Genomic DNA, 22,993 nt, shown 5'->3' with positions numbered 1-22,993 from the left:
AAGACGTCTTAGTAAATTAAATACCCAGGGAACCAGAGGGACATTTAAAGCAATATAGCTCCTACTGATGGAAAGAGGAGGAAGGTAAAAAGTTTCCTTCTGACAAAGTAATGCTCAGTGAGAATCCTCATGTAAAATTCTTTCTTTTCATACTCACAAAAATATGATCCAGTTTGAATTAAATTTCATGGAAAATTCCTACTTAAGTGCTGGAGGGTTTTGGGAATACCATCATTATTGCTAAGGCTAATAGTCACTCAAATCCTAACAGCTGAGATGAACAGGTTTTGGCCTTCCCTGGATATTCTTACTTTGCTCTTTATGCTTGTCAAGGTGAAGGCAAAGCCAATATGAGAGACCAAGAAAGACTGGAGTAGAAGTGAGATATTCCACACTCCTCCCAGCCTTACCAAGCAGCCAGGCACATTGTCATTATAACCTGAGCTAGACAGATTTTGTCTTCCCTCCTGCTCATAGTTAGTAAGTGAACTGATGCTCCACCTACTGGAAAGAGAACTAAATGAGCTCTAGTATTCAACAAGCTCTTTCTATGAGGAAGATGCAACCATTTCAGTCTCAAAACACAATCTCTTTCTGTGAGCAGACTAAGAATGCAGCCAAGGATTTAGCTTGTCTAAGATTCTCTTCCCTGCTCCAAGAACTGTGCATGGATTCCCTGGTGCCTTTGAAAGCTTTTCTTACGATTTTACATGGTAAACAACAACCTGACAATTCTGACTCTGCACTAATTGCTTTCAAGTGATTGCTGAGTTTGATATGGGTTAACTTTGTGCAATATGGAACAGAATATGAAACTGCAAAGTGGCTGCACTCCTCTTCCTCTCATCTGTACCAGCTTTCACTGCATTCTGTTTACAATGGTAACACAAAAGTAACAAAAGAACAAAAAACTCAATGCAACAGCGTAAAACATTTGCTGACAGTTTCTGTCGCTTGTCAGCCTGGCAACTAGTGCTTATTTTATACAGCAAGTTCACATAGGAATCGGGAAATGAAGTCTAAAACCTCAGGCAGAAACACATCCAGCAAGATCCAAGTCAGACAGCTAATGCTGCACTCTTTCAAGTCAAGTTCTTTTATGGATTATGTTATGATTTATGGCAGACTTCATTTAATGATTTACTGCATGTTTCTTAAACATCTAGGATGTTCCAGATACGTCTATAATGATGTTTGGAAGACATCTAGTACTGACCCTCAGACAGCCTGAGCCACTTGAGCTTGTCAATCTGTCTCTACTATAGAAATCATTACTGGATTTCTGAAAATAATAAACATATATATTAATCTAACATAGAACATTAGTCTGACAGTTTACAAACATCTCCAAATCAAAAAGGAGCCATAACTGCCAGCCACCATCCCTGCTGATATGCTTTGCAAAGAGAATGCTGCTCTAACTGGTGAGAACTCGTTACTCTCCCTCTCACTAAAGTCAAATACTCAAGACTACAAGTAGAACCTGCTTCCTCCCTAAGAACCCCAACATTTAAGTAAATAAACTATTGTTTTATTTTGCCTTTTCAGATTTCTCTTTCTGGAGAGTAAGTAGCTGGATATGTTCAAATGCATCTCAATAACCATAAAAGGTTTCATTTCCGAGAGTGGCGATTTCCTTATCTAACTAAAACTTCTAAGGACAACACCAAATAATTTTCTCTGCTGGAGTTCAGCTCAGCAGCAAGTACAGCTATAGTGAAAGATTCATTAATACCCAAAGGGAAAACCTGCAGACAGTTCAGAACCAAATTTTGTGATGTTTGACACATTAATGAGTGATAATGAGCAACACTTGAGATCATACAGAAATTACTAATATCCAAGAAATCAAACCCCCTTGTGGGACTTACTTCAGATAACCTTTTCTAAGCCATAGATAACTATATCTTAGAACACTCGTTGCTTTGCCAAACATGACATACACACAAAGGCATGATGAAAAAGGTGATATACACCAAACACTGGCTAAGCTCATCTCCACTACAGAAGCTACATGATCTCTAGCACAGAAGGGCAAATAAGAAGAGAGCTGCTGCTTTTCTCATTAACAGCTTCAGTATTTTCCTAATGTGAAAATAACAATTGAGAGCATAAGCAGGCAAAGGCATAGAAGTGTCACAACATAAGCCAAGTTCCTATTTCTTATTTTCCTATAATTATATGCAAAATTATCTTTAAAAGGCATTAAAATTGCCAAAACAATATATGAAATCTTGGAAATACCTAAATTAACAATGCTTCCGTAAGAATGATCCCTAAAGAAATATTTACATTTCCTGAGGATTGCATCCATTAAAGCTATCAAAGAAACAGAAAATAACTGCAAGAGAATCCCACAGGTCTGAGCATCTAAATAGGTAAGAGAAGGTTTTCAAACTGGATCCTGGAAACAACACACTGTATTCTGCAAGAAAAAGAGCATACACTTCACTGGAAATCCTGATATTTTAAGACAATTCTGAACATTCCTTAAGTTTCTGCAACACTTGTGCTAACAGTGGAGAGCAGAACTACATAAAGGAGTTGATACCCCAACGGGCTTCAGTTCTTACCTGTTTGGGTCTTACTGGGATGATGCTGTCCACCTGCTCCTTGCTGCGGAGGAGGACTTGCCCCTGCTTGGCCAGTTCCTTGCGCTGGGCTGGTGCCGGTCAGAGTCCCGGCGGGCAGTGGCTGGCCCCGCTTTAGGAGCTGCTTCTGTTCTTGCTGGCGGAAGCGTGGAGGCACCTCACGAGGCAGGTAACGGGATGCAGTTGGCTGCTGCCCATTTGCAGACGCACGCTTGCCATTGCTGCTGTTGGTAATAGTGCTGGTGGAAGTACTGGTACCGGTACCGGCAGGTTGGGGCTGGCTTAAACTGGTCTTAATAGGTTCTGGCACTACACAGAAAAGAACAAAACCAGAAATGGCTTCAGTATCAGAAAAGTTGTGTTTGGTGGGGTTTATTCTGTACCTGAGAAAGCAGATAATGCTTTTCAGCCTCCCAAACAACAGCTGGCAAAACACATGAGGGTTTACCTCCCCGTGAGGGTGCTGAGGCGCTGGCACAGGGTGCCCAGAGAAGCTGTGGCTGCCCCATCCCTGGCAGTGTTCAAGGGCAGGTTGGACACAGGGGCTTGGAGCAAGCTGCTCTAGTGGAAGGTGTCCCTGCCCATAGCAGGGGACTGGAACTGGATGAGCCTTAAGGCTCCCTTCTACACAAACCGTGCTGTCATTCTATGGACTATAAAATACATAAGGAATACATTCTAAACAAAACAGTGTTAGGACCAGAACTCGGGTTAGTGCACTACTATGTATGTAGCCTCCTGAAACGTTTTATGTAAAAGTTTTGAAACCTACATCTAAAAAACCACGTTTGGTACAGCTGTAAACTTTATGTACTAGAATATAGCTAATAAAGGCCTCAACTCCTTGTGAGAGCCTGCAGGTCTGGTTTTAACTGTACAAAGCCCTGGCCTTACCTCCCACCTTTCCCACTCCACAGGCTGCATGAGAAGTCAGCAGCACACAACAGAGATGCTGGTTACTATATACCTGGTACCCACTACACAAGGAGAGAGCACATCAGCAGACAACTGAGCAATTCCTATACACACAACCAAGTTCACATATTAAATATTGCCTCAACTCTTCCCTTTTCCATAGTTTTCACCACTTCTTTAGTACCAGGACAAAATACAATATCCTATAAACACTACTGGAATTAAAACAGCATAAGGTTTTAAAAATAAGGACAAAATCTGGTGATTCTCTGCTTAGACACTGCCTGTTACAGTATTTGAACCTTTTAGTCCCTACTGCAACAAATCGGTATGGTTTAGAACAGGAGGAGCAGAAAGAGGAGATATGACAATGCAGTACTAAACAGAATCTCATTTAAACTGCATGGCAAGACACTGCACCCATCCAGAGCACCCACTGCCTTTTTTGTTCAGCAATTCTTCAGTTTTGGATGTGAGACTACTAATACCAACATCAAACCACACTGCCTATACCCAAGAAAGCATAAATTTGCAGAGTCCTAATCTCCTAAAAAAAGTTAAGAGACCTGATCCACCAGCTTATTCAGCACTCACACAAAGCTTCAGCTTTCTTGTGGTCTTTGTATAAAGCACTTCTAGACCCCACTCTTCTACTTTTGCACTCCAGGCATGTGTTTGATAAGCCCCATATTAACCTTGCTGTAAATAAGCAGGCCAGGGCCACCCCAGTCTGAGGTGGGGTTTACCAGCGCAGCTTGGTGCAGAGAAGACAGCAGTGCTGGGTCTCTTGGGGCACAGCCACAAGGCTGCTGGGATGAGGATGCTGGGAGCAGAGTGGCATGGCACAGCATGGCGTAGGCTGGGAACACACACCAGTTTGTGCAGCTCACGTGGTAGCACCTACGAGAGGTGCTCAGTCACACAGAAGAAGCCATTTGGGCTTCCTAGACATGCAGAACCAAGTACTCCTCTGGCTCATCACAAGCCATATCTAACAAGTGCAAAGTTGCACCTCATATCATTGTACATATGGCATCAACCCAGCACCGAGCCTCCCTCCAGGGTTTGACATACCTGAAGAACTGATGGATGTCCACATATATAACCTTTCACCTTTGCTTATTTCTATCATAAAAAAGAACCCTGAATATATAAAAATGTACCAGTAATATCTGAAGAACAGAGAATAAAATAAAACCTTCTTTGCTTTTTCAAAACATACCACCAGCTTCAAAACCCAAGTTTACCCTAACTCTGAGAATTAAAAAAATACATTAAAAAAATCTAAAAATATAAAAAAAATCTTTAAAATGGCACAAAATGCAGAATAATTAATTTTAAATCTCAAATTTGCATATTCAATATGTATGTGAAAACTATTTTGCTTTCAGTATACATCTGTCACCCATCAATACGTAATATTACTTAGTTTAAATGGGTCTCTTCTAAGACCTGCTGATTTTACCATTCTACCTGGCCTTCAAGAAACAACAGTATAATCTATGACACTGATCTCTGAATGACTGGAACATTGGCGAATGGGAAAATTAGAGGTCTTGTGGTATTACTATTACTACTATTATTATAGAGATGTAAGCATTTACAAACATTGTACTCTGTACTTCTGCAGAGGATGAAGCTGTTTGCTTGCAATTTGATCGCAAGATTGAGAAAGCACACTCCAGACATAGTCTGCTCCACAAAAGCAATTAACCATTTCAGCCAGGAAGCTTCTCCGACTGGGAAAACAGACCAGCCCACAGCCCTTGTGCCAGCAGAGGAACATCAGGCAGAGAGGTAGGGCAGGAAGCCATGGCCAGGTGAGGATGGGGACTGCTCCCCAGCTGCCACCAAATGCCTCTCCCGGAACCAGCTCAGCTCTTGCTGTCGGACACCAAAGTACTCCAAGGTCCTGGTCAGCTGGGGAAAGGCCTGGAAGGGACAAACACACGGCAAGGGGAGAAACTGCAGCTTTCCCCAGTATTTATCATTTAAACCAACTTAAACCAAGGAGTGATTTTCCCATGGAATTAAAGAAGTGTACAAGAGAATTAAACCCACTAATGGCACAATGCCAGCAGAGGCAATGTTTGCCAGGTTCCAAGATTTTCTTAAGGAATATTAATTAATTGGAAACATCCTGCCCACGGCAGGGGGTTGGAACTGGATGAGCTTCAAGGTCTTCTCCAACCCAAACCAGTCTGGGCTTCTGTATTTCAGAGAGCAAGGCAGGCTGCTTTTTAGACAGCAATATATTCTCAGTAGTGTACCTATCTATCACATCTGATACTTCCAAACAGGTATGCATATATATGAATATAACCATCACTAATGCAAGTCAGAGAGTCCACAACACCCTTTACTTTAGTGTAAATTAACAAAGCTGCTCCACTGCAAAGGTGCGGCCAGACAAACCCAATTTCAGTGCTAGAAACGATCTTTCCTTCTACATAGCTGAATGACAAAAGAACTAAGCCAATCAAAATACCAAAACCTCAGATTTTAGAATACTATTTCTGCGTGCCAGTATTACTGGGTTTTCTGTAATCAACACAGCAACGTGGGTTTTACTTTGTACATCAACATCTCTAAGACTAGTTCAGTGAAACTCTTACACAAGCACTGCGTATATAAATCACGGGAGCTAGAAAATAACCGTTTCATTACACTACTGACAGGACATAAAGCAAACAGAGTGAACAACATCATAGGAAGAGGTTTGATTCCCAAATTCCAGCTTTGCATCAGGCTAGAAATTAGCCTTTAAATACAGCATTAATATTTGGGGAATGTATGTTACAAAGACAATAGGAGTGGACTCTTTGAAAAACCTCCACACCTATTTATTAGTCATCTTCAGCAATGTTTAAACAGCAATTTCCCTTCGCTATGCACTGTGAGAAACACCTACCCTTCAAAGTGTCTACATTAGATTCTTAATTATTAACTGCCATGGGATATTTGCTCTAAGAACCTCTTTACAAGCCTCTTAGACCTTCTCCCTCCTCCAAGGGATGCATTTGGAGACGACGGCTATCCCTTGCAGAACATACAATGTACAAAGACGTCATGTTTTAGCCAACTGCACGCTAAAAAAAGCGGAGCAGACAGGAGGAACCTTTTGCATACGGTCAGCGGGGGCTGCCGGTGCCTCCGCCCGCTCAGAGCTCGGCATTTAATCAGCCCCAAGGGCCAAGCTGCCAATCTGGAGAGAGCCCTGGCGGTCCCTCAGGAGCAGCCAGCCCACCCCTGCACCTCAAGTCATGCACTGTCACGGCTAATGTGAGGTTGGCAGCTGCGTGAAACCCAGGAATTAAAACGCAGCCTTAATGGTGAAATTCGCTTTAATGCTAAAAATATCGTTTCAAATGTTAAGAGGGGGAAAGGATTGAATACAAAGTGATTTTCAGAACTAGCACACAATTAACTACCACAAACATCGAAGTAGAAAGCCTCTTGCAAAACTACAATTAAGGGAGTAAAAGAAAAGCCTTGAGATTGCTTGCTCTTAAGATGTTTGTGATGGGTATCTGCTTATTCTGCATTCCGCGAGCTGTACATACACTAAACAATGAGCTTGCTTGTAATAATTATCAGTACTTAATGGTATCTAAACTTGTTAATCCAATTTTACCCAAACAAATCCAATAATTACTCCATATGCTTTTTGATGATTACAATCTCGGGAATCCCAACTGCATAAAAAAGTGTTAGGAGCAATTGTAGGTGGATTTTATTAATATAATGAATAGGATCAGTCTAACAGATTTCAATTACAACAATAGCTTTTAAGTACATTTCTATGACATAAGGAAAGAACATGCATAAATGAAAGAAACTGGTTAAGCCACATAATACTGATTTATGGCAGCTTTTTCCTTTCATTCACCTCATTAACATTTCTCTGTATTTCAGAAGCCCCCACACTCCTCTATAAAACTTGCATTTCTAAAGCCTTCAAGGACCAGACATTCCAGAAGAGAAACAGTTAAACCCAGAAATGCATTCTTGGCTGCTACTGTGACAGGATTTATTTACAGCTTCTATTAAACACAGCAGCTCCATTACAAAGTGCTGGATGTGAGAAGAATTTTTGATTATACAATGCCAATGCCTCACTGCGTTAAACATATCATGCCAGTGTATTATTTTTTTCCTTCAGCAATTCGTTCAGGTCATTGTTTGATGGGTTTATGAATTCATTACAGGAAACAGATGGATCCCATAATTCAGAGCTATTCTCCCAGCCAATCATATGGGCAATTTTTTTCCTCGTCTTTGCTCCCCCCTCCAAATCAACCTTAATGAAGCCACTTCCTCCATGTCCAATTCCCCGCACATACACACTGCAGTGAAGACTGGTGCTTATTAAAGCAACCTCCAAACACTAAACGCTTTCAAAATCAAGCCCATCAGGAGCACGCTCATACACAGACCCCCCCCGAAGTCAGACAGAAAGCCATGAACTTACCTAAGTCGGGCGAAGATAACCCCAAAAATACAGGATTGCAGTGGGCAAAACCAGATCTCCTGATTAGTCAGAAATCCATTTTTATATGGTGAAAAAAAGGCCTCCTTTAGGAAAAAAATGTTGCCCCCCCAATCTACTTTCAAAGGATGAATTTTCATTTAGCAAATTACCTCCTTTGTCTACTAAGCGCTGGTATTTTTTATCCACAGTGACATCTACTGGCAAAAGTACAGGTATTTCAGTAAACTATTGCATAAACCCCTACTTCCCAAGGTTTCTATACAAAAGTGGGTAATTTTCTGTCTGCACTTTCCCTTCCCCCAAGCACACAAACTCCTCCTGAAAGAAAAATGCAGAAAAGTTACAATCTAAAGCCAAGAGACTCCCAAAATTAGTTCTGAATATTACCCAAAATGGATTTAACCATGTCACCAGAAGCTGCAGTTTAACATGAACATATCATTTACCCAATACTCGGAATTAAAGTCTTTTCCTGGTTTAACTTTATTCCCCCCCTTGCCATTTGAGCTCCTAACTGATGACAATGCATCTTCTGCTTCCTCTTCCAGACATTTCCTTTCCACTTCCTTGACTTTTGCAACATTTCCTGCCTCCTTTTTCAGTCTTTCAACATCCCACTTCTAATAACCTATTTTTCCAACAGTCTCTACAGACTTCTCTCACTTCTACCATTAGTCCTTGTACACAGAACTTGAATTGGTAACTAGGAAAGTCCAAGTCAGACTAGGAATTCAGAGGAAGCTGCAAAGTTCATGGAAAACCTTTAAATCAATTGTTAGGATTTCTCAACCACCTTCAACAACCCAATTTTGTGTAATTTAACGGTAGGAGATAATCCTACCTAGGAAGTTCCTTGAAAAGATAAGACTATCCAACCCCTCATCCCTGCTCCAGTCTCCTCTGCTTTAGCAGGAGCAATGGTACATAGCCAGTGTGGTTGTACACTCAGTCTCAACCTCACGCCTCCAGAAACCAGCTCTCATAGAATCACAGATTAGTTTGGGTTCCAAGCCAATGGAACTCATCCAGTTCCAACCCCATGCCACAGGCAGGGATACCTTCCACCAGACCAGGTTGCTCTGTCCAACCTAGTTTTGATTCTTAATAATTGCTACTGCTTACATGTTACTGAAACTGCAACTGATTAAAACTATTACTCCAGTTACACACTGTATAATGAATGAAACTTGGCAGAACTTACAACTCCAGAGAAGAAAAAGGAATCAAAGCTCAGAATCCACCCATATAGAACGGCATCAGCCTAAACCCAAATCACAACTGGAAAGTCTTTTTTAAACAGCAGAAGAAAGAACAGATTTTAAGAATCTGTTCCAAGAGGTATTTTATTCAGGACACACTTACAGGTGAAGGCTTTTCTGCTTGTGGTGCAGTAGTGTTTAAGTCATGTTTACCAGTGTGTTTGTTGGCTGATGGAGCTCTCCAACCACACATAAATGGTTTTGGGTTTGCAGGAGAAGGTACCTATGTAAGGATGAATTCAAACCCTGCAGCTCCCAGTCTGATCTGCTCACCTGAACACACTTCACAGGCTTCATCAAGATATGAGCATCATGTATTCTGTAACCATATTCGGCTGCATATCTGATTTTTGAAGTACTAAACCAACTTTTCTTACACAGACATTGGTGTTGGCAGTCCTGTGGGTTGTCCAAAGCTCCCCACTGCCAGCTGGCACAGTAACCAGAACACAGAATCATTAACTTCACACTACCATTTACTCTCTTCCCTTTTTTCTCTTCTCTCTGCATCCCAGGGTCTTCCTGCCAGGATGTGCATATTTCAAGCATGTCTTAATAAACCCACCACTGCCCCCAATCTCTTGATACCTGCCCCTCTCCATGGCACCTCTCAGCCCAACCTCTCTCTGTAAATGGAGCTGTCAGAACTTCTGAGGTTTCTACGGGTATTTCCTTTGCTAGAACTTGGTGTCTCAATACACCCACTTTATTAGAACCATTTGAGATAGCCAAGGTTTCCTCGAATCTGTCCCTCATTAGCTCTTACCATCTTTATCTCATCATCTTCTGGTTTTCTCCCTAATTCATTTAATTACAGGTGTTACCTTCTTAACTGTTGGCTTTATGCAAAGGTCTGAAATAGGGAAGCATTCAGGACTTCATCAACACCACAAATCCTCTAACACCTACCCTGACACTCATTTCTCCCTCCCTCTGCTTAGATGCAGTCATCTGCTTCAGTTCAAATTCTCCCTGTGCCCTCACATTTTCCACCCATATCTCACCATCCAAAGCTCTCTCTATACATCTTAACTTTGTAATGGTTTCTGACATGACTTTTTACTTTGTATTGTCATACGCAAATTGGGGAAATGTGAGCTAAATGTAAATTGGTTGAAACATTCTCTGGGAGAATCACTGGTTTGCTGTCAAAACAGAAGTATGCTTCAGAATAGATTCCACAGGGACCTGATCCAAGCCTACGTTGTTCTTTCATTAACAACCGGATGATGGACTAGAGAATATCCATATTAAATCTGCCAATGACACCAAGCTGGGGAGAGAGAAGATGGGGGTGATCAGATTGCTGAGTGATAGGATCAGAACTCAGCCATGATAAAGGAGAGAAGTGGTGTGAAAAAAGCGGCTGCAATCCGATGAGGAAAGTCATGTTATCAGGCAGGAAGAATTAAAAAGAGGACAGCAAACACCTCACCTCACAGCAGTTCTGCTGAAAAAGATGCAATGCTTCAGCAGACCACAAACTGAAGTAAAAAGATCAGGCTACTGTAAGAAGACAAATGTTGTAATGGAATAAATAACCAGCTACAAGGCTCAAAGTAATCCTTCAACTTCAGTCTGGTATCTTAGAGCCTTCACTAAGGCAGTGCCTGTACCTAGAGCTGACCATCTCTCTTCAAGAAAGAGCTGGACCACCTGGAGAGAGCACAAAAGAAGGAGGAATCTGGAAACACGAACTACCACAGCAGATAGAAGGCAAAGAAGTAGTTCAGTCTAGAACACATCGAGTAGACAAAGCAAGAAAAAAAATACAAAGGAGAAAGAGGAAATAATATGCTCCATCCCACAGCAAAACACGACTTGCTGAGTTTAAATAGCAGGCAGGGAGATTAAGATTTACATTTCTAACAATAAGGATGATAAGGATTATCTGCAAACATGATACAGGTTTAGTGATCTTGTCTCGGGGCAAGAGGATGGAACAGATGACCTCTCAAAAACCTTTCTAGCACAATCCTACACATAAAATGGAGCTCTAAATCCATCTTACTCACCACTTCCTTCAGCCATGACAAAGAAAAAAGCCACAGCACTCTCTCCAGCTTCTGCTGGTTTTTAAATGTTTAAAACGTGCTCTTTCCATCAGCTCCACTTGTCCAGAGGCTCTCCACTTTGTTCTTGATTAACACAAACTTGGAATTGTATGAATACGGAATGACACTTTATCCCTCCACAAGTGGAGTCTGCATTCTCTTTGTATCCCATCACAGCCCAACCAGCTGCTGAACAGTCCAGTTCAGCAAACAGTCCCACCCCACCTCTATTGATACAACCCTATATACACAGATTACACTATTCAGAATTGGAGAAGCTCTTAATAAAAACATAGATCCTTGCATACTTCAGAGCTCAGATACTACATTTTGTTTCCCTCTCCGGAACAGCATCTGCATTTTTGTCTTTCAGATCTGTCAGCACAGAGGCTGCCAAATACTTTTGGAATCTACAAAACCTGGTTTGTGTGATTCAACATACGAAGTTTTCTTCAACCCCATTCTACATTATTCAGTTAGATCTCACGTGCAGCAATCTTGTGAAGAACAGTTATACTTTTTACAGCTTTAATACTTTCCTCACTGCTCTCCTCCATGTTAGCACTGATTAGAATCCTAGTTTTCAATTCACAATTAATTAGCTGTGCCATTAAAAATGTACACCTAATTAGGTTGATAGGTTGGCATCAACAATACATTGATAATCCAAAGCAAATATAATGCTTTTTCACTGCAAGTTACACTCATGTTTATTGAAGGCTCTGAGTGCACAGACATGGGGTTACCACAGCCTAATTGATGAACAGAAGTTGGACCATATACATCAGGCCTCAAACTGGAAAGTCCAAGTTATGAATCAAGATTCTGGGTAATGGAACAATTTAATTATAGCTGCACTCCTTCAGGAGGCAAACTTAACAATTCCTCTGTCTTTTTTCAAGCAATAGCTCTCCATTCACAGGTGATGTGAAGCCGTGATTATGAATTCATGTAACTCAAACCCCAGTATTAATCAGGTACATTTCACTACGTACAGACTTGTCTACATTTGTACCCACTGTAAAGCAGTGACAAATAAATGAGTAAACACCTCCTGCTAGAATCTGGTCTCTAGACTACATTTGTCCTGAAGCCTCTGACATTTCAGCACGGGCGCATTTCCATCTAACATGTTGTCACACATGTGGCTTTGAATTCAGACTCCTGTGCACTCAATTCCCACCTCCAGAGCAGGACAATACACTGACATTAGAAAGGCAACTTGCCTATCAAAAAGAAAATAATGAAGCTATTGGAAGCTTTTAATCACTTGTTTTAATATTATTAAGAAACAGCGGCATTAAAAACAGTCTAAAAAGCACAGAAAGGAAATGGAGTTATTGCTGAGATGAATTAGCTTGCGCATGAAACTACTACTCTGCAATGAAGTGAGGGCAGCTCTGAAGGAAGAGAGGGATTGCCCAGCTGGTGTTCAGAAACCTTTGCAGAGTTTGTTCAGGTTTCTGATAGCAGATTTTTCTATAAGTGAGCTCAGCCCTCTTCACAGCTAGACATTCCAGGTCTTGTACTCCTTCCCTGAGCATTCAAAAACAGCTTAACTCAACCAACTGCTTTTAAAAAGACACTAGAGAAACACGTGGAGTTGTAGCCCACCAATGGGATGCAAGTCTCACAAACATAATCTCAACAAGTCAGCAGCACAGGAAAGGATTATGCCATTTTACATATCAGGTACAAGCCACAGGCATGTGCTCACCTTCCAAACTCTTCTCAAGTCTTGCTCCCATCAGTAATTAGGTAATGTAAGAGTTAGAGAGAGGAAACAGCTTGGAGTTCAATTACACAATGCTAACACTACCATCACCATGAGTACTAGTGGGAAATCCAGGCATCTAATAACAGATTCAATAACTTCATACAGAGCCACACAAGTCTGGGCAGAACTAGGAATCAAACCCTTTAATTTTAAGCTGTGTGCATTTAATCTCATAAAACAATGATTTATACACAGTTTTCACATTCAAAGGGGGTTTTTTGGTTTATTTTAAACAAATTCACAAAAGGTGCTAAGTCATCATACCCGCAACGTTCTTTTTGCTTCAGTCCCCAAGCCACATCCAGGCACAGACTAAACAGTAGATGTCCTTTACAGCAGAATTCCCATCACTGTTAAACCATTCACACAAACAGATAATTATTAAGATTCATAGTATTTAGTATTTGACAATTATACAAGTAACTGACAACTAGAATTACCTCTGCATCCATCAGTTTACTGTATACAAGAGCCTTGAACAGTGCCACATCTACAGGTTACAGTTCACATGGTCAAGCCTTGGGACTTGCTTAAAACAAGTTAGAAAGCAGGGCAATCTGGTGGATAACCATTTTACACATTAACCTGGGGGGGTTGTATTTAAGTAAGCCGAGAGAAAAAGATTCTATTATAAACAAACCTGTGCTTCAGGAACTGTCATTTGTGCCTACACTGTGTCAAACAACTCCTGTTAGAACCAGCCCTTCTGTTCAGAGGCCAGAGGACCCAGCTCACCCCGTATGGCTGCTGACGACTAAGAGAAGCTGAAGGCAGCTCTTCCACTGGGGATTGAAGAGAGTGAATCACAATGTAAATGCTTCCAGTTTTAAATATAAAAGTGGCTGGGTACTGTAAAGGGATACCTCATAAATCCATCATTTCTATCGTGAATTGCTTCTACATGTCAACTTGACGAGTCCTGTATAAACACAACGCTTTGACTCTACTGTCATGTACATTTATGATACCAAATGAGTATTTTATGTGCAATACTAAAATAGTAATAATTTTGTGGGCAACCAGTAAAAGGTCTCTATAATCCTGACATAACCCTTCCAGTTCACATTCTATCTCAACAGAAGGTTTAGAAATGTTTCTACTACAGACGTAAAGATAGTGTAGAGATACCTGAGCTATTAATTTAAATCAGTCAGCATGAATAACTGAAGCGGTGCCAACAGTGCTCAGTGTGGACCAGCAGCATGGATTTATTTCAAGTCTCAGGCAGCATCACCCAGAGAAACTCTGCATGCAGCCAACTCAATGAAAGCTAAACCTGAAATATTATGGCTTTGTATTTCAAAGTCTGAATCCTTAGTGGGCTGAGGATGTGTTCATTTATATTTAATTTTTAACAAGATTGTTTGGAGAATCAAAGCTTTGAGCAAGTTCAGTTCTTGAAAACATACAAAACCCACAGGGACATTATTACCACTTGAGACTGTACCTACAGAACTTCACAGATTTGATACCTAGAAAAACATCCTGGTTTGGACGCAGTCCCCAGTACTGGAAAAGACAAGCAGCCCTATGGAAATGTCACTCTTCTGCCTTTGGAAATGAGTGGCTGGATAATGAATTTGAAGCCCTGAAATAAAAATGAGCCTGTACTCAGCTAAACAGAACTAAATTCAAGGCCAGGCTGGACGAGGCTTTGAGCAACCTGGTCTAGTGGAAGGTGTCCCTGTCCGTGGCAGGAGAATCTGAAGCAAACTCCTCATTTCAGATTCAACGCCATCTAAAGAAAAACTCTTCATTAATTCAGTTTAAGCTGAACAGATTTTTTATGTCTCCAGTGCCATTGTGCATTAATGCCACATATGAAAAACAGGCTTTAAATTATTCAGACACACGAAGAAAGCAGCTCCAGCCGTTCGCAGACCTGCTGCTTTTCAGATTCTTCAGGAAAATTTCCTCAATAAAAGCAAATTAAAATCTGTCTGGGATTCTGCAACCGTTTCACTGCAGCCAAGATGAAGCCAGGGGAAAAAAAGCGCCCAGCCTCAGTTCAATTTGTTGAACAGAGTCTGAGAGAAAACCCCTTTTGTGGGAAGGGTACAGCCGCAGCAGGTCTGTCAATGACCGAGCATTCCTCAGGAGGCTTTTCCCTTCTCCGTGCAATGCAGCCTTGGCATCACTGTGGATTTAAATGACCAAGTTCACTGAAAAGACCAGGAGGAGAAACAAGCAGGGAGCAGAGAGGATCCATCTGTGCATGTTTACAGCCTGGCAGCAGCGGTGTCACCGCACCAAGCGGAGCTGGGGTATTTGTTGTTGGAGATGACAGCTCCGGTTGATGGGGCTGTCACCATAGCAACTTTCACTAAGGACTCACAATGCACCCAAACCAACTCCCAGCTAAATTAACTTATTGCATGTCACCAGTGAGAAATGACTGTTCAGAGGTAATTTTCTGTACTAATATGTAATAGAGTTAACTCTCTAAATTGAATTAAATTAATTAAATGCCACTCCCAGTAAATCAGATTCTATTACATGAATGTTAAAAGAAATTAAAGATGTTTTAATAAAGATTACTAATAATAACTTAATATTATTACTTCATTTTAATTCAAAAATTCTGCTCAGTTTATTTTAGACACGTCTTCCCTTTACTCAGAAGGAATATTTAATTACTCCCCATACATTACACACATTTATTTCATATGGAAGTGCTTAGACTTATCGAAAAGAAGGAACACCAGCATTGTAAGAACTGTTCACCTGTGAAATACAGCTCAGTTGAGTATGTGACACCCTAAGGTTTTTCTTATACACACACACAAGCTTTTGGCAAATTCCCACACCTTCAATAACTGTGTCCAGTTTCCAAAGAGTTGTATTACTGCTTTTTGCAGAGAAAAGAAAACTTTCTGCACTAAGTCCAAGTGCAAAGAAAGAGGAAAATGCCAAGCCTGTCTGGGCAGGCTGCAAAAATAACAGCTCTTTAATGGCTTTACAGATTTACCTAACAATGTATTACTTTGTTATTTAAAGTAGTTTCGTGCACGTTTGAGTAGAACAGACCGCTGGGAGGCAAATTTAAATGCCCTCAGCTCCCAGTGTAAGTAAAGGGCAAGTTATAATTGCCAACTGATAGTATTAATGCTGTCCAGATGACCCTGACTTTTACTCACTGAAGACTAAGATACTCGAGGCAAAAATGGGCCCCATCTAACATTAATCATCTCTCAGAATTACAAACCACATCATGACTTTACTTTTGAAAAAGAAAATTCGTTTACATGTGAGAAGGCAGCTATTAACAGCAGGGGGAGCACATGGTATTGTCATATCTGCCACCGGCCATGCTGATGACCACAATGCCAGCCCAAGCTCAAGGTTCAGTTCATGTTCTGTTAAACACCTACAGGAAAGTCACTTCTTCCATTAAAAGAATATGGTAAATAAGTCTTAACACATTTTCTGAGTGTCAACTGGAAAACAGGCATAAAAGCAAACATGGAAAGCAAGGGCACATTAATGCAGTGACAATGCAACGGAGCACAACAAGGTACACTTTACATCCCACCTATGTTCTGGGTACCAGTGAGATGGGATTATGGATTTCACTGTTCCTTGTTACTCTACATCAAAGTTGTTATCCAGAAATTGAAAAAAAAATCCTAATTCTAACTTAAAAGTCTTAACAGCCATAATAAGGCACCAAATCACAGACTTCATAGTCAAAACTGTACTTTAGTATTCAGAGACCAAACTGGAGAAACACCGCACGTGCTCATGGAATTGATTCGGTTACCCTAATACTGCACAAAAATATCTGAATGGACAGGACACTACAAACCATCAAGAGACGGTGAGAATACCTTAGCTAAGACAGGAGAAATTCAGAATTTTGGACTTTTTAAGACATTTTCAAACTGAACTTTCAACTTGATAGGTGAAGTGCTATTGTACCTTCAAAACTCCCAACAAGTAGTTCTGTAGCCATATGCAAAACTATCTTTACTCTCTACTCACCTTCTCTTACTGCTCTTCTTTTGAGAAGAACAAGAGTCGTACATCTATAGGTGAAATTCTGAAGTGATTTCACTTTCTTGCTTGATGCTCATGTTTGCAGAAGAGGGTATAGATCTGCTCTCCACATACTGAGCAAATCAGCCAAGAAAGAATGGGCTTACATTATAGGAAAGACTGTTCAGGCAGAATATGAAGACAACTTTCCAAGAGTATTCAAAATGTCTCTCAAGAACATGTGTTTGGCCTGTCTGACAGGGAGATGGAGAAGACAATCCCTTCCTGCTCATCTAAAGTCATGCATGTAGTCCTTCTAATTCTAAGACTTCACTGTTTTTAATGGAGCTGAGGACTCGGCAGTTCTGGAGCTTGGTAACTCAGGTTGTTCAAAACAGAAGTTCATGAGAGCCTGTCTGGCCTTGGAAAGCTGAAAGCCTGGCTCCATAAAGACTGCTGAAAAAAAGAGACAGCAGAAGCAGCCACATTGGAAATTATGTCAGAAACACTAAGAGAATCCTGGAAACAGGAGGCCAGATTTTCAGCAAACTGTGATAAGACACAGGAGAACTACTTCTGCTAACATGGGAAGAGGCAACAGGGAGCTTGATTAATGCCTCAAGTTCAACTGTTCCCTTTAGGCAAACAGTAATAATAGTTGCTGACATGCTCAAGGCAGCTGAGGAGTGTCCAAAGCATTTAGTGGTGCTATTAAACACAGGTCCCACAAGACTGCTTAGTATGAGCCACTGCTGCCATGCCACAAAGCTAGGGCAGGATGCTTAAAAAGAAAATCACCTCCTCTCATGGTGATCTTGGACCTACAATCAACCTCATGAGTAACCACCTCTTTGGATGCTAATGCACACTACTCTGCCTAAACCGGTTCAGGAATAACCTGACTGATGAGACGCATGATGCAAACCCGACCAAAATGCTTCAGAGCATTTACCAAGTGTGAGCTGGTTAAACAGACATTTTAAGTAGTCCTGTAGGATTTGTAAAGTATGGCCTACCACCTTTAACAACTCAGGAAAAGCATTACAATAATCTAGCAAAACACGGGGAAGTCCAGAGGCAGACTAGGCAGAGTAGAGGAATGTCAACAGCAGACAGTCAGCAGGAGAACACAAGGTCCCCCAGGCCAAAGGCTTCACACACAGTGTAAAAGAATCAAAACACATTTTCATTTCCTTTGTTTTCCCAAGATAACCCTCTTCAACATTTGTAAAGCAACTGCCCCAACAGCACATACCAGTGTTACAGTTCAAAGCTGCTTTCATCCTTCCCAAGGAAGGGACCAAGTAACGTTAGAAAACTGGCATCTATCTCAATACACTCATTATCAAACCAAGCTGATCCATTTCCTGATGTAATGGTAAGCTCTCTTCAAGCTTACAGTTTGCAGATCTTATAGATAGGATATCTATACGTGATACAAACCTCCTCCAGGTAGCCAGATGATAATCTAATAATGGAAAGTGGTCAGGTAAATCACAGCCGATAAGGTTTTCATGGAGAAGGCATCACAGCAGCTGACAGCTTTCCATGAAAGAATGACCTCACACAGTCCCCAAGGCAGGCAAGCAGCTGCCTTCATGTGTGTGTTTCTTGAAAAGAAGGGTAAAAGCGAACGACAGACTTTAATTCAGAAGGAAAGGACCACACTGGTAAAACAGGTGAGCTGTGCAATAAAGCCATTTCCAAGAAAGCAAATCCTGGGCTCTGCTGGCTGGATAAGACAGCTCAGGGGTGTAGGGTGGGTGTTCTGCGTTTGTTGCTATCAGTAAAAGCAGACCATGGCATTGGAATGTTAAACTGGAAAAATGCATCTGGTCTGTATTACTGAGGCATATATGCTCTGATGGACAAGTTTCAGACAACATTCTATTAATATAACTGGAAGATAGTTATTTGATAAGCAAACTGACAGAACAGAATATACACTGTTGCCTGACCTGTTGTGATGCCAGCAAGTGCAGGAGTTTGACCGTGTCACAGCCTACATGCTTAAACACACTGTATTAGGCAATGCCCGTTAACGAAAAAGCAGTCTATCGTGGAGTATGAAAGCACCCACTGTGGGCAGATAAATAACCATAAAACAGCATGCAGTTTGATCATAACTACCACTATTATCATTTGTGTAGCTGTGTTAAAATTTATATTCTATAATATACAGTTGTCAACAACTGTACTGGCAGTTGGTTTGTTTTTCAGAAAGCAAGCCAGGGATTTATCTAGGAGGCATTACCCACCGAGGGGCACCCCGACAATTAGGTCTAGATGAGAAAAGCCCAACTGGAGTTATCTAATTTGTTCTTATTCTCTCTTCATGAAGCACTCTTGTAGAGATAATGTCCCAGGCTTGAAATTTATTCAACAACAGACAATGTAAAGAGAAATCTGATGAGAACATACTGCCTTTAAGCAGGGTACCAACCCTTACAACACTTACAACAGTTGAAAAATACTAGTGTTTGAAAGCTTCCATTTTCACCCAGATTTAAACCTAAATACATACAGGTCAAGCTGTTGCCATCCTCAATCCGAGAAGCCCAGATCATTTCCTAATTGAAGAAACTGAGAAAAAGCAAACAACGTAGAAGACTAGAGCAATATTCTGTCTGTATTTCTACTATAAGCACATGCCTAAATCTGCACGATCGCAAACTGTAACAGACTATCTCTAAGGAGATTAAAAACTATCTCTGAGGAATACTAATAATATCAAGAATCTCTGACTTAAGCTCTTACCTACTCTTCTTTTCCCAGCTGAGGAATCTGCAGAACTTACAAGGCAACCACTGAATGGGACTGGAAATGCCTACTTGAGTGGTCAGAAGCAGCAGCCACTCTAGGACACGGAGCCGAAGTGCTCTGCATCTCTTCAGGGGGCAGCCGTACTGTAAATCCAGCTCAGGAGAGGAGCACCCTAGGTAGACTCTCTCTCATGGTTTCAATTTTATTGTCAAATAATGCTGGGTTTACATCTGTGTGTGTGTTGTTCCTGAGGAGTTTTTGCCAAAATCATGTACGAATTGTTTCGGGGCCTCATTGTCTGAAAAGAGCATTTATGGAAAGCTAAAGTCTACAGCTTCACAAGAGCTACAGAAGGCTTAAACCTTCAGAACTGACACTCCTTGGTTGTAGTGATCAGGGTGTCCAGCCTTGACAAGCACTCTCTCCTGCAAAAAGTCAACAATACTCAATGCCACCATTAATCTCTAGATGGACACCTTTGACAAACCAACCAGAAAGACCAACAGAGAAAATGCTCACAAAGCCAAATACAACTTGCAGTTTAGTAAAAATTATCCACGCACATACTTGTTACTTTTCTCTCCTTCACTTCATAATGGCAAAGTTGATTTGAAACTACCTTTTAAGATACTCGTAATGTTGCTAACATTTGTGAGAGCAGAAAGTGTGTTAAATAACACTGAACTACTGCCACCAAAAACTCAAGATGGCTTGTCACAGCCATCCCACCTGGAACAGCAAGCAGGAAACCAAAGTTTGCCCTGTACTAGTTAACTCCAAGCCTCCTGGACTTACTGTTCTTGCTTTGTCTCCTTGAATATGTGAATTTCTCCCCGTCTCCCCTCATCTGGATTTTCTCCTCCTTTTCACCCAGTACTATGGCAGGGACTCTGTGAATTACCTTCATGCTCTATTCTTTGCAGACTGTAAAATCGTAATTACTTCTCTGTTAGAGAAGTGATTATCTCTGTTACAAGAGCAAATCCGTGTTTGTTTAAAGATACTTGCAATAGCAAAACAACACCACGATAAGAGTTATCAGAAAGAAAACATTTTGTGTTATAAAACCTTAACATATGACAATAGGTTATCATTAGGTTACCAAAAGACTGCATATTAAGACCTAATTGAAACAATTACAGTGCCCCCCCCCCCCTTACTGCAATGATGATTTATGGCACATTTTGTGACTACAACATTCCACAGTTCAGTACAAACACAGCACTTAACTAACAAGATGGCAGCCGCAGATATTCAAGCATAAACTATAAATACTCAAATGAGTCAGGGGTTGTAAGCCTGCTGTAAATTGTACCTGATTTGTAGGCTGAAATACATCTCTTAATCTTAGGTAAAAACCTCTGCTGGCTTCTACAATAACATGACACAAGCCAGGAAAACTCAAAGCACATTTTAAGAAGACCACTTGTGTTACATATGTCATAATTCTACTTAAAATACTGAGGAGACATTTCTCTAGAAAGTTTATTTTTCCTTATTTTGCAGAATCCCAGGCTGGTTTGGCTTGGAAGGGACCTTAGAGCTCATCCAGTTCCAACCCCTTGCTATGAGCTATACCTTCCACTCGACCAGGTTACTCCAAGTCCTGTCCAACCTGGCCTTGAACACTGCCAGGGATGGGGCATTTTCTATGGAACTACCATTAAACATCAGTAACATCCACCACAAGCAGAAAGAGCACATTATGAATGCACATAAAACTGCATTTCTGTATGAGCAGAACTGAGCGTAGGCTACAGGAAAGCAATTCACATCCAAATATGTACAAGCAGAGAACATTCTAACAGCTCATTTGGGCAGGTGAAGTGAGGAATCAATTTCAAACTATGCAGCCATCTACACAGCTGATTTGGAAATGAAAATACCTGGCTCTGAAGAAAGGTATGCCCCTACTTCTGTCATCCAAACAGAAATGCCAGAGCAAGGGATGGGATCTCAGAGCTTTTTATCCCCTCTTTTTTCATTTTAACTCCTATTTGCAATACAGTTGAGCATGTTCCTCCAGAGAAAACACACAGTACTGCTTGCAGGATTAAAAACACTATGCACGTTTTAAAAGGAAGCTCAGAAAAGTATATCAACATTTGTGGCACCACAAATGGCTTACCAACTACATACTGTTGAATGTTTTCTGTTCTTTGACGTCCCCCCAAAATTAAATGCATTAAAGCCTCTACCCTGGTGGAACAACCTCTCAGTCTGCAGACAGTCTTCCTGACTGGGCAAGTTGCACATTAAAATCATCACTCGGTGAGGAGTCCCTAAGGCACACGGCACAGACAGCCTGGGGGAAGGGAAAGCTCCAGAAACAGACCACAAATGGAAGGGAATGATGCTCCGCTCAGGATCCACTGTACCACTTTAAAGGAGAATGGCCAGTGCTGGGCAGGCTGCTGAATCCCAGGATTACTGCAGCTATTACAACTTCGGCCATCCTGCTTCATCCCATAAACTGTGAGCTGAAGTTCCCATTTTCCCATCTCTCCCACATCTCTCCCAAGTCACATGCTGTGAACATGCTAAAGACAGATCTACGATGATCACGAATTTCATAAAGGCAGACTGGCCATCTCTGCTTTAGACTAAAGGGAGAACAGTATTTTCCAGACTCACATTTCTAATAAAATATTTACCAAAATCTTTTATATCTTAGACTAAAAATGGTCTGTACTTAACTCTTTTTACTTCTGTGTTAACACTTGCCTTCATTGTAGGTAATGCTGGAGAACTGGACAGATACTCTGCCTTCCAATTCCTACAGTGGATTGTTGGAGTAACAAATTGTTTTTCTACCAGCACCTGAAGTTTATTTTACACGAAATGTGTAGAATTCAGCTGGGATGGGGGTAAAGCAGCTCAGGAACTGATCACCACTGTGCGGACTAAACTTGCAGCAGGATGGCTAGAGCAAAAGTATCTGACCTCATCGTATTTATCATGAGCATAGCTCTTAAAGCCCGCTGTAGTTATTAGTAACAGCCATTTACCATACTAGTGACTATCTACCATACAGTACAAAACTCTTACTGATAGCCACAGCTCAATGTTTTCATTACAAAAGCTTTTATACACAAAGTTTCTTTATCAAGTGCATATCAACTTGCATGAGTTTACACATTTAAAATAAACACTAACAGGTTGTCCTC

At 41.0% G+C, this 22,993-nt stretch overlaps 1 protein-coding gene across 11 annotated transcripts in view; it reads right to left on the bottom strand.

Annotated features, from left to right (window-relative positions):
- Positions 1–22,993, bottom strand: part of TNRC6C (trinucleotide repeat containing adaptor 6C) — a 316,602-nt gene that overhangs the window by 52,379 nt on the left and 241,230 nt on the right. For all 11 annotated transcript variants that reach the window (XM_057401440.1, XM_057401435.1, XM_057401443.1 and 8 more), the window contains one exon: positions 2,574–2,900. In XM_057401440.1, the coding sequence (XP_057257423.1) occupies positions 2,574–2,900 (327 nt within the window). The remainder of the gene's footprint in view (positions 1–2,573; positions 2,901–22,993) is intronic.

Source organism: Pezoporus wallicus, unplaced genomic scaffold (genome assembly GCF_028554395.1).
Source record: "Pezoporus wallicus isolate ANWC-B61680 ecotype Strahan unplaced genomic scaffold, APGP_CSIRO_Pwel_v1 contig_8702, whole genome shotgun sequence".
Taxonomy (NCBI): Eukaryota; Metazoa; Chordata; class Aves; order Psittaciformes; family Psittacidae; genus Pezoporus; species Pezoporus wallicus.
The sequence above is the reverse complement of the archived record's forward strand: the minus strand, read 5'-3'. Positions and strand labels throughout refer to the sequence as shown.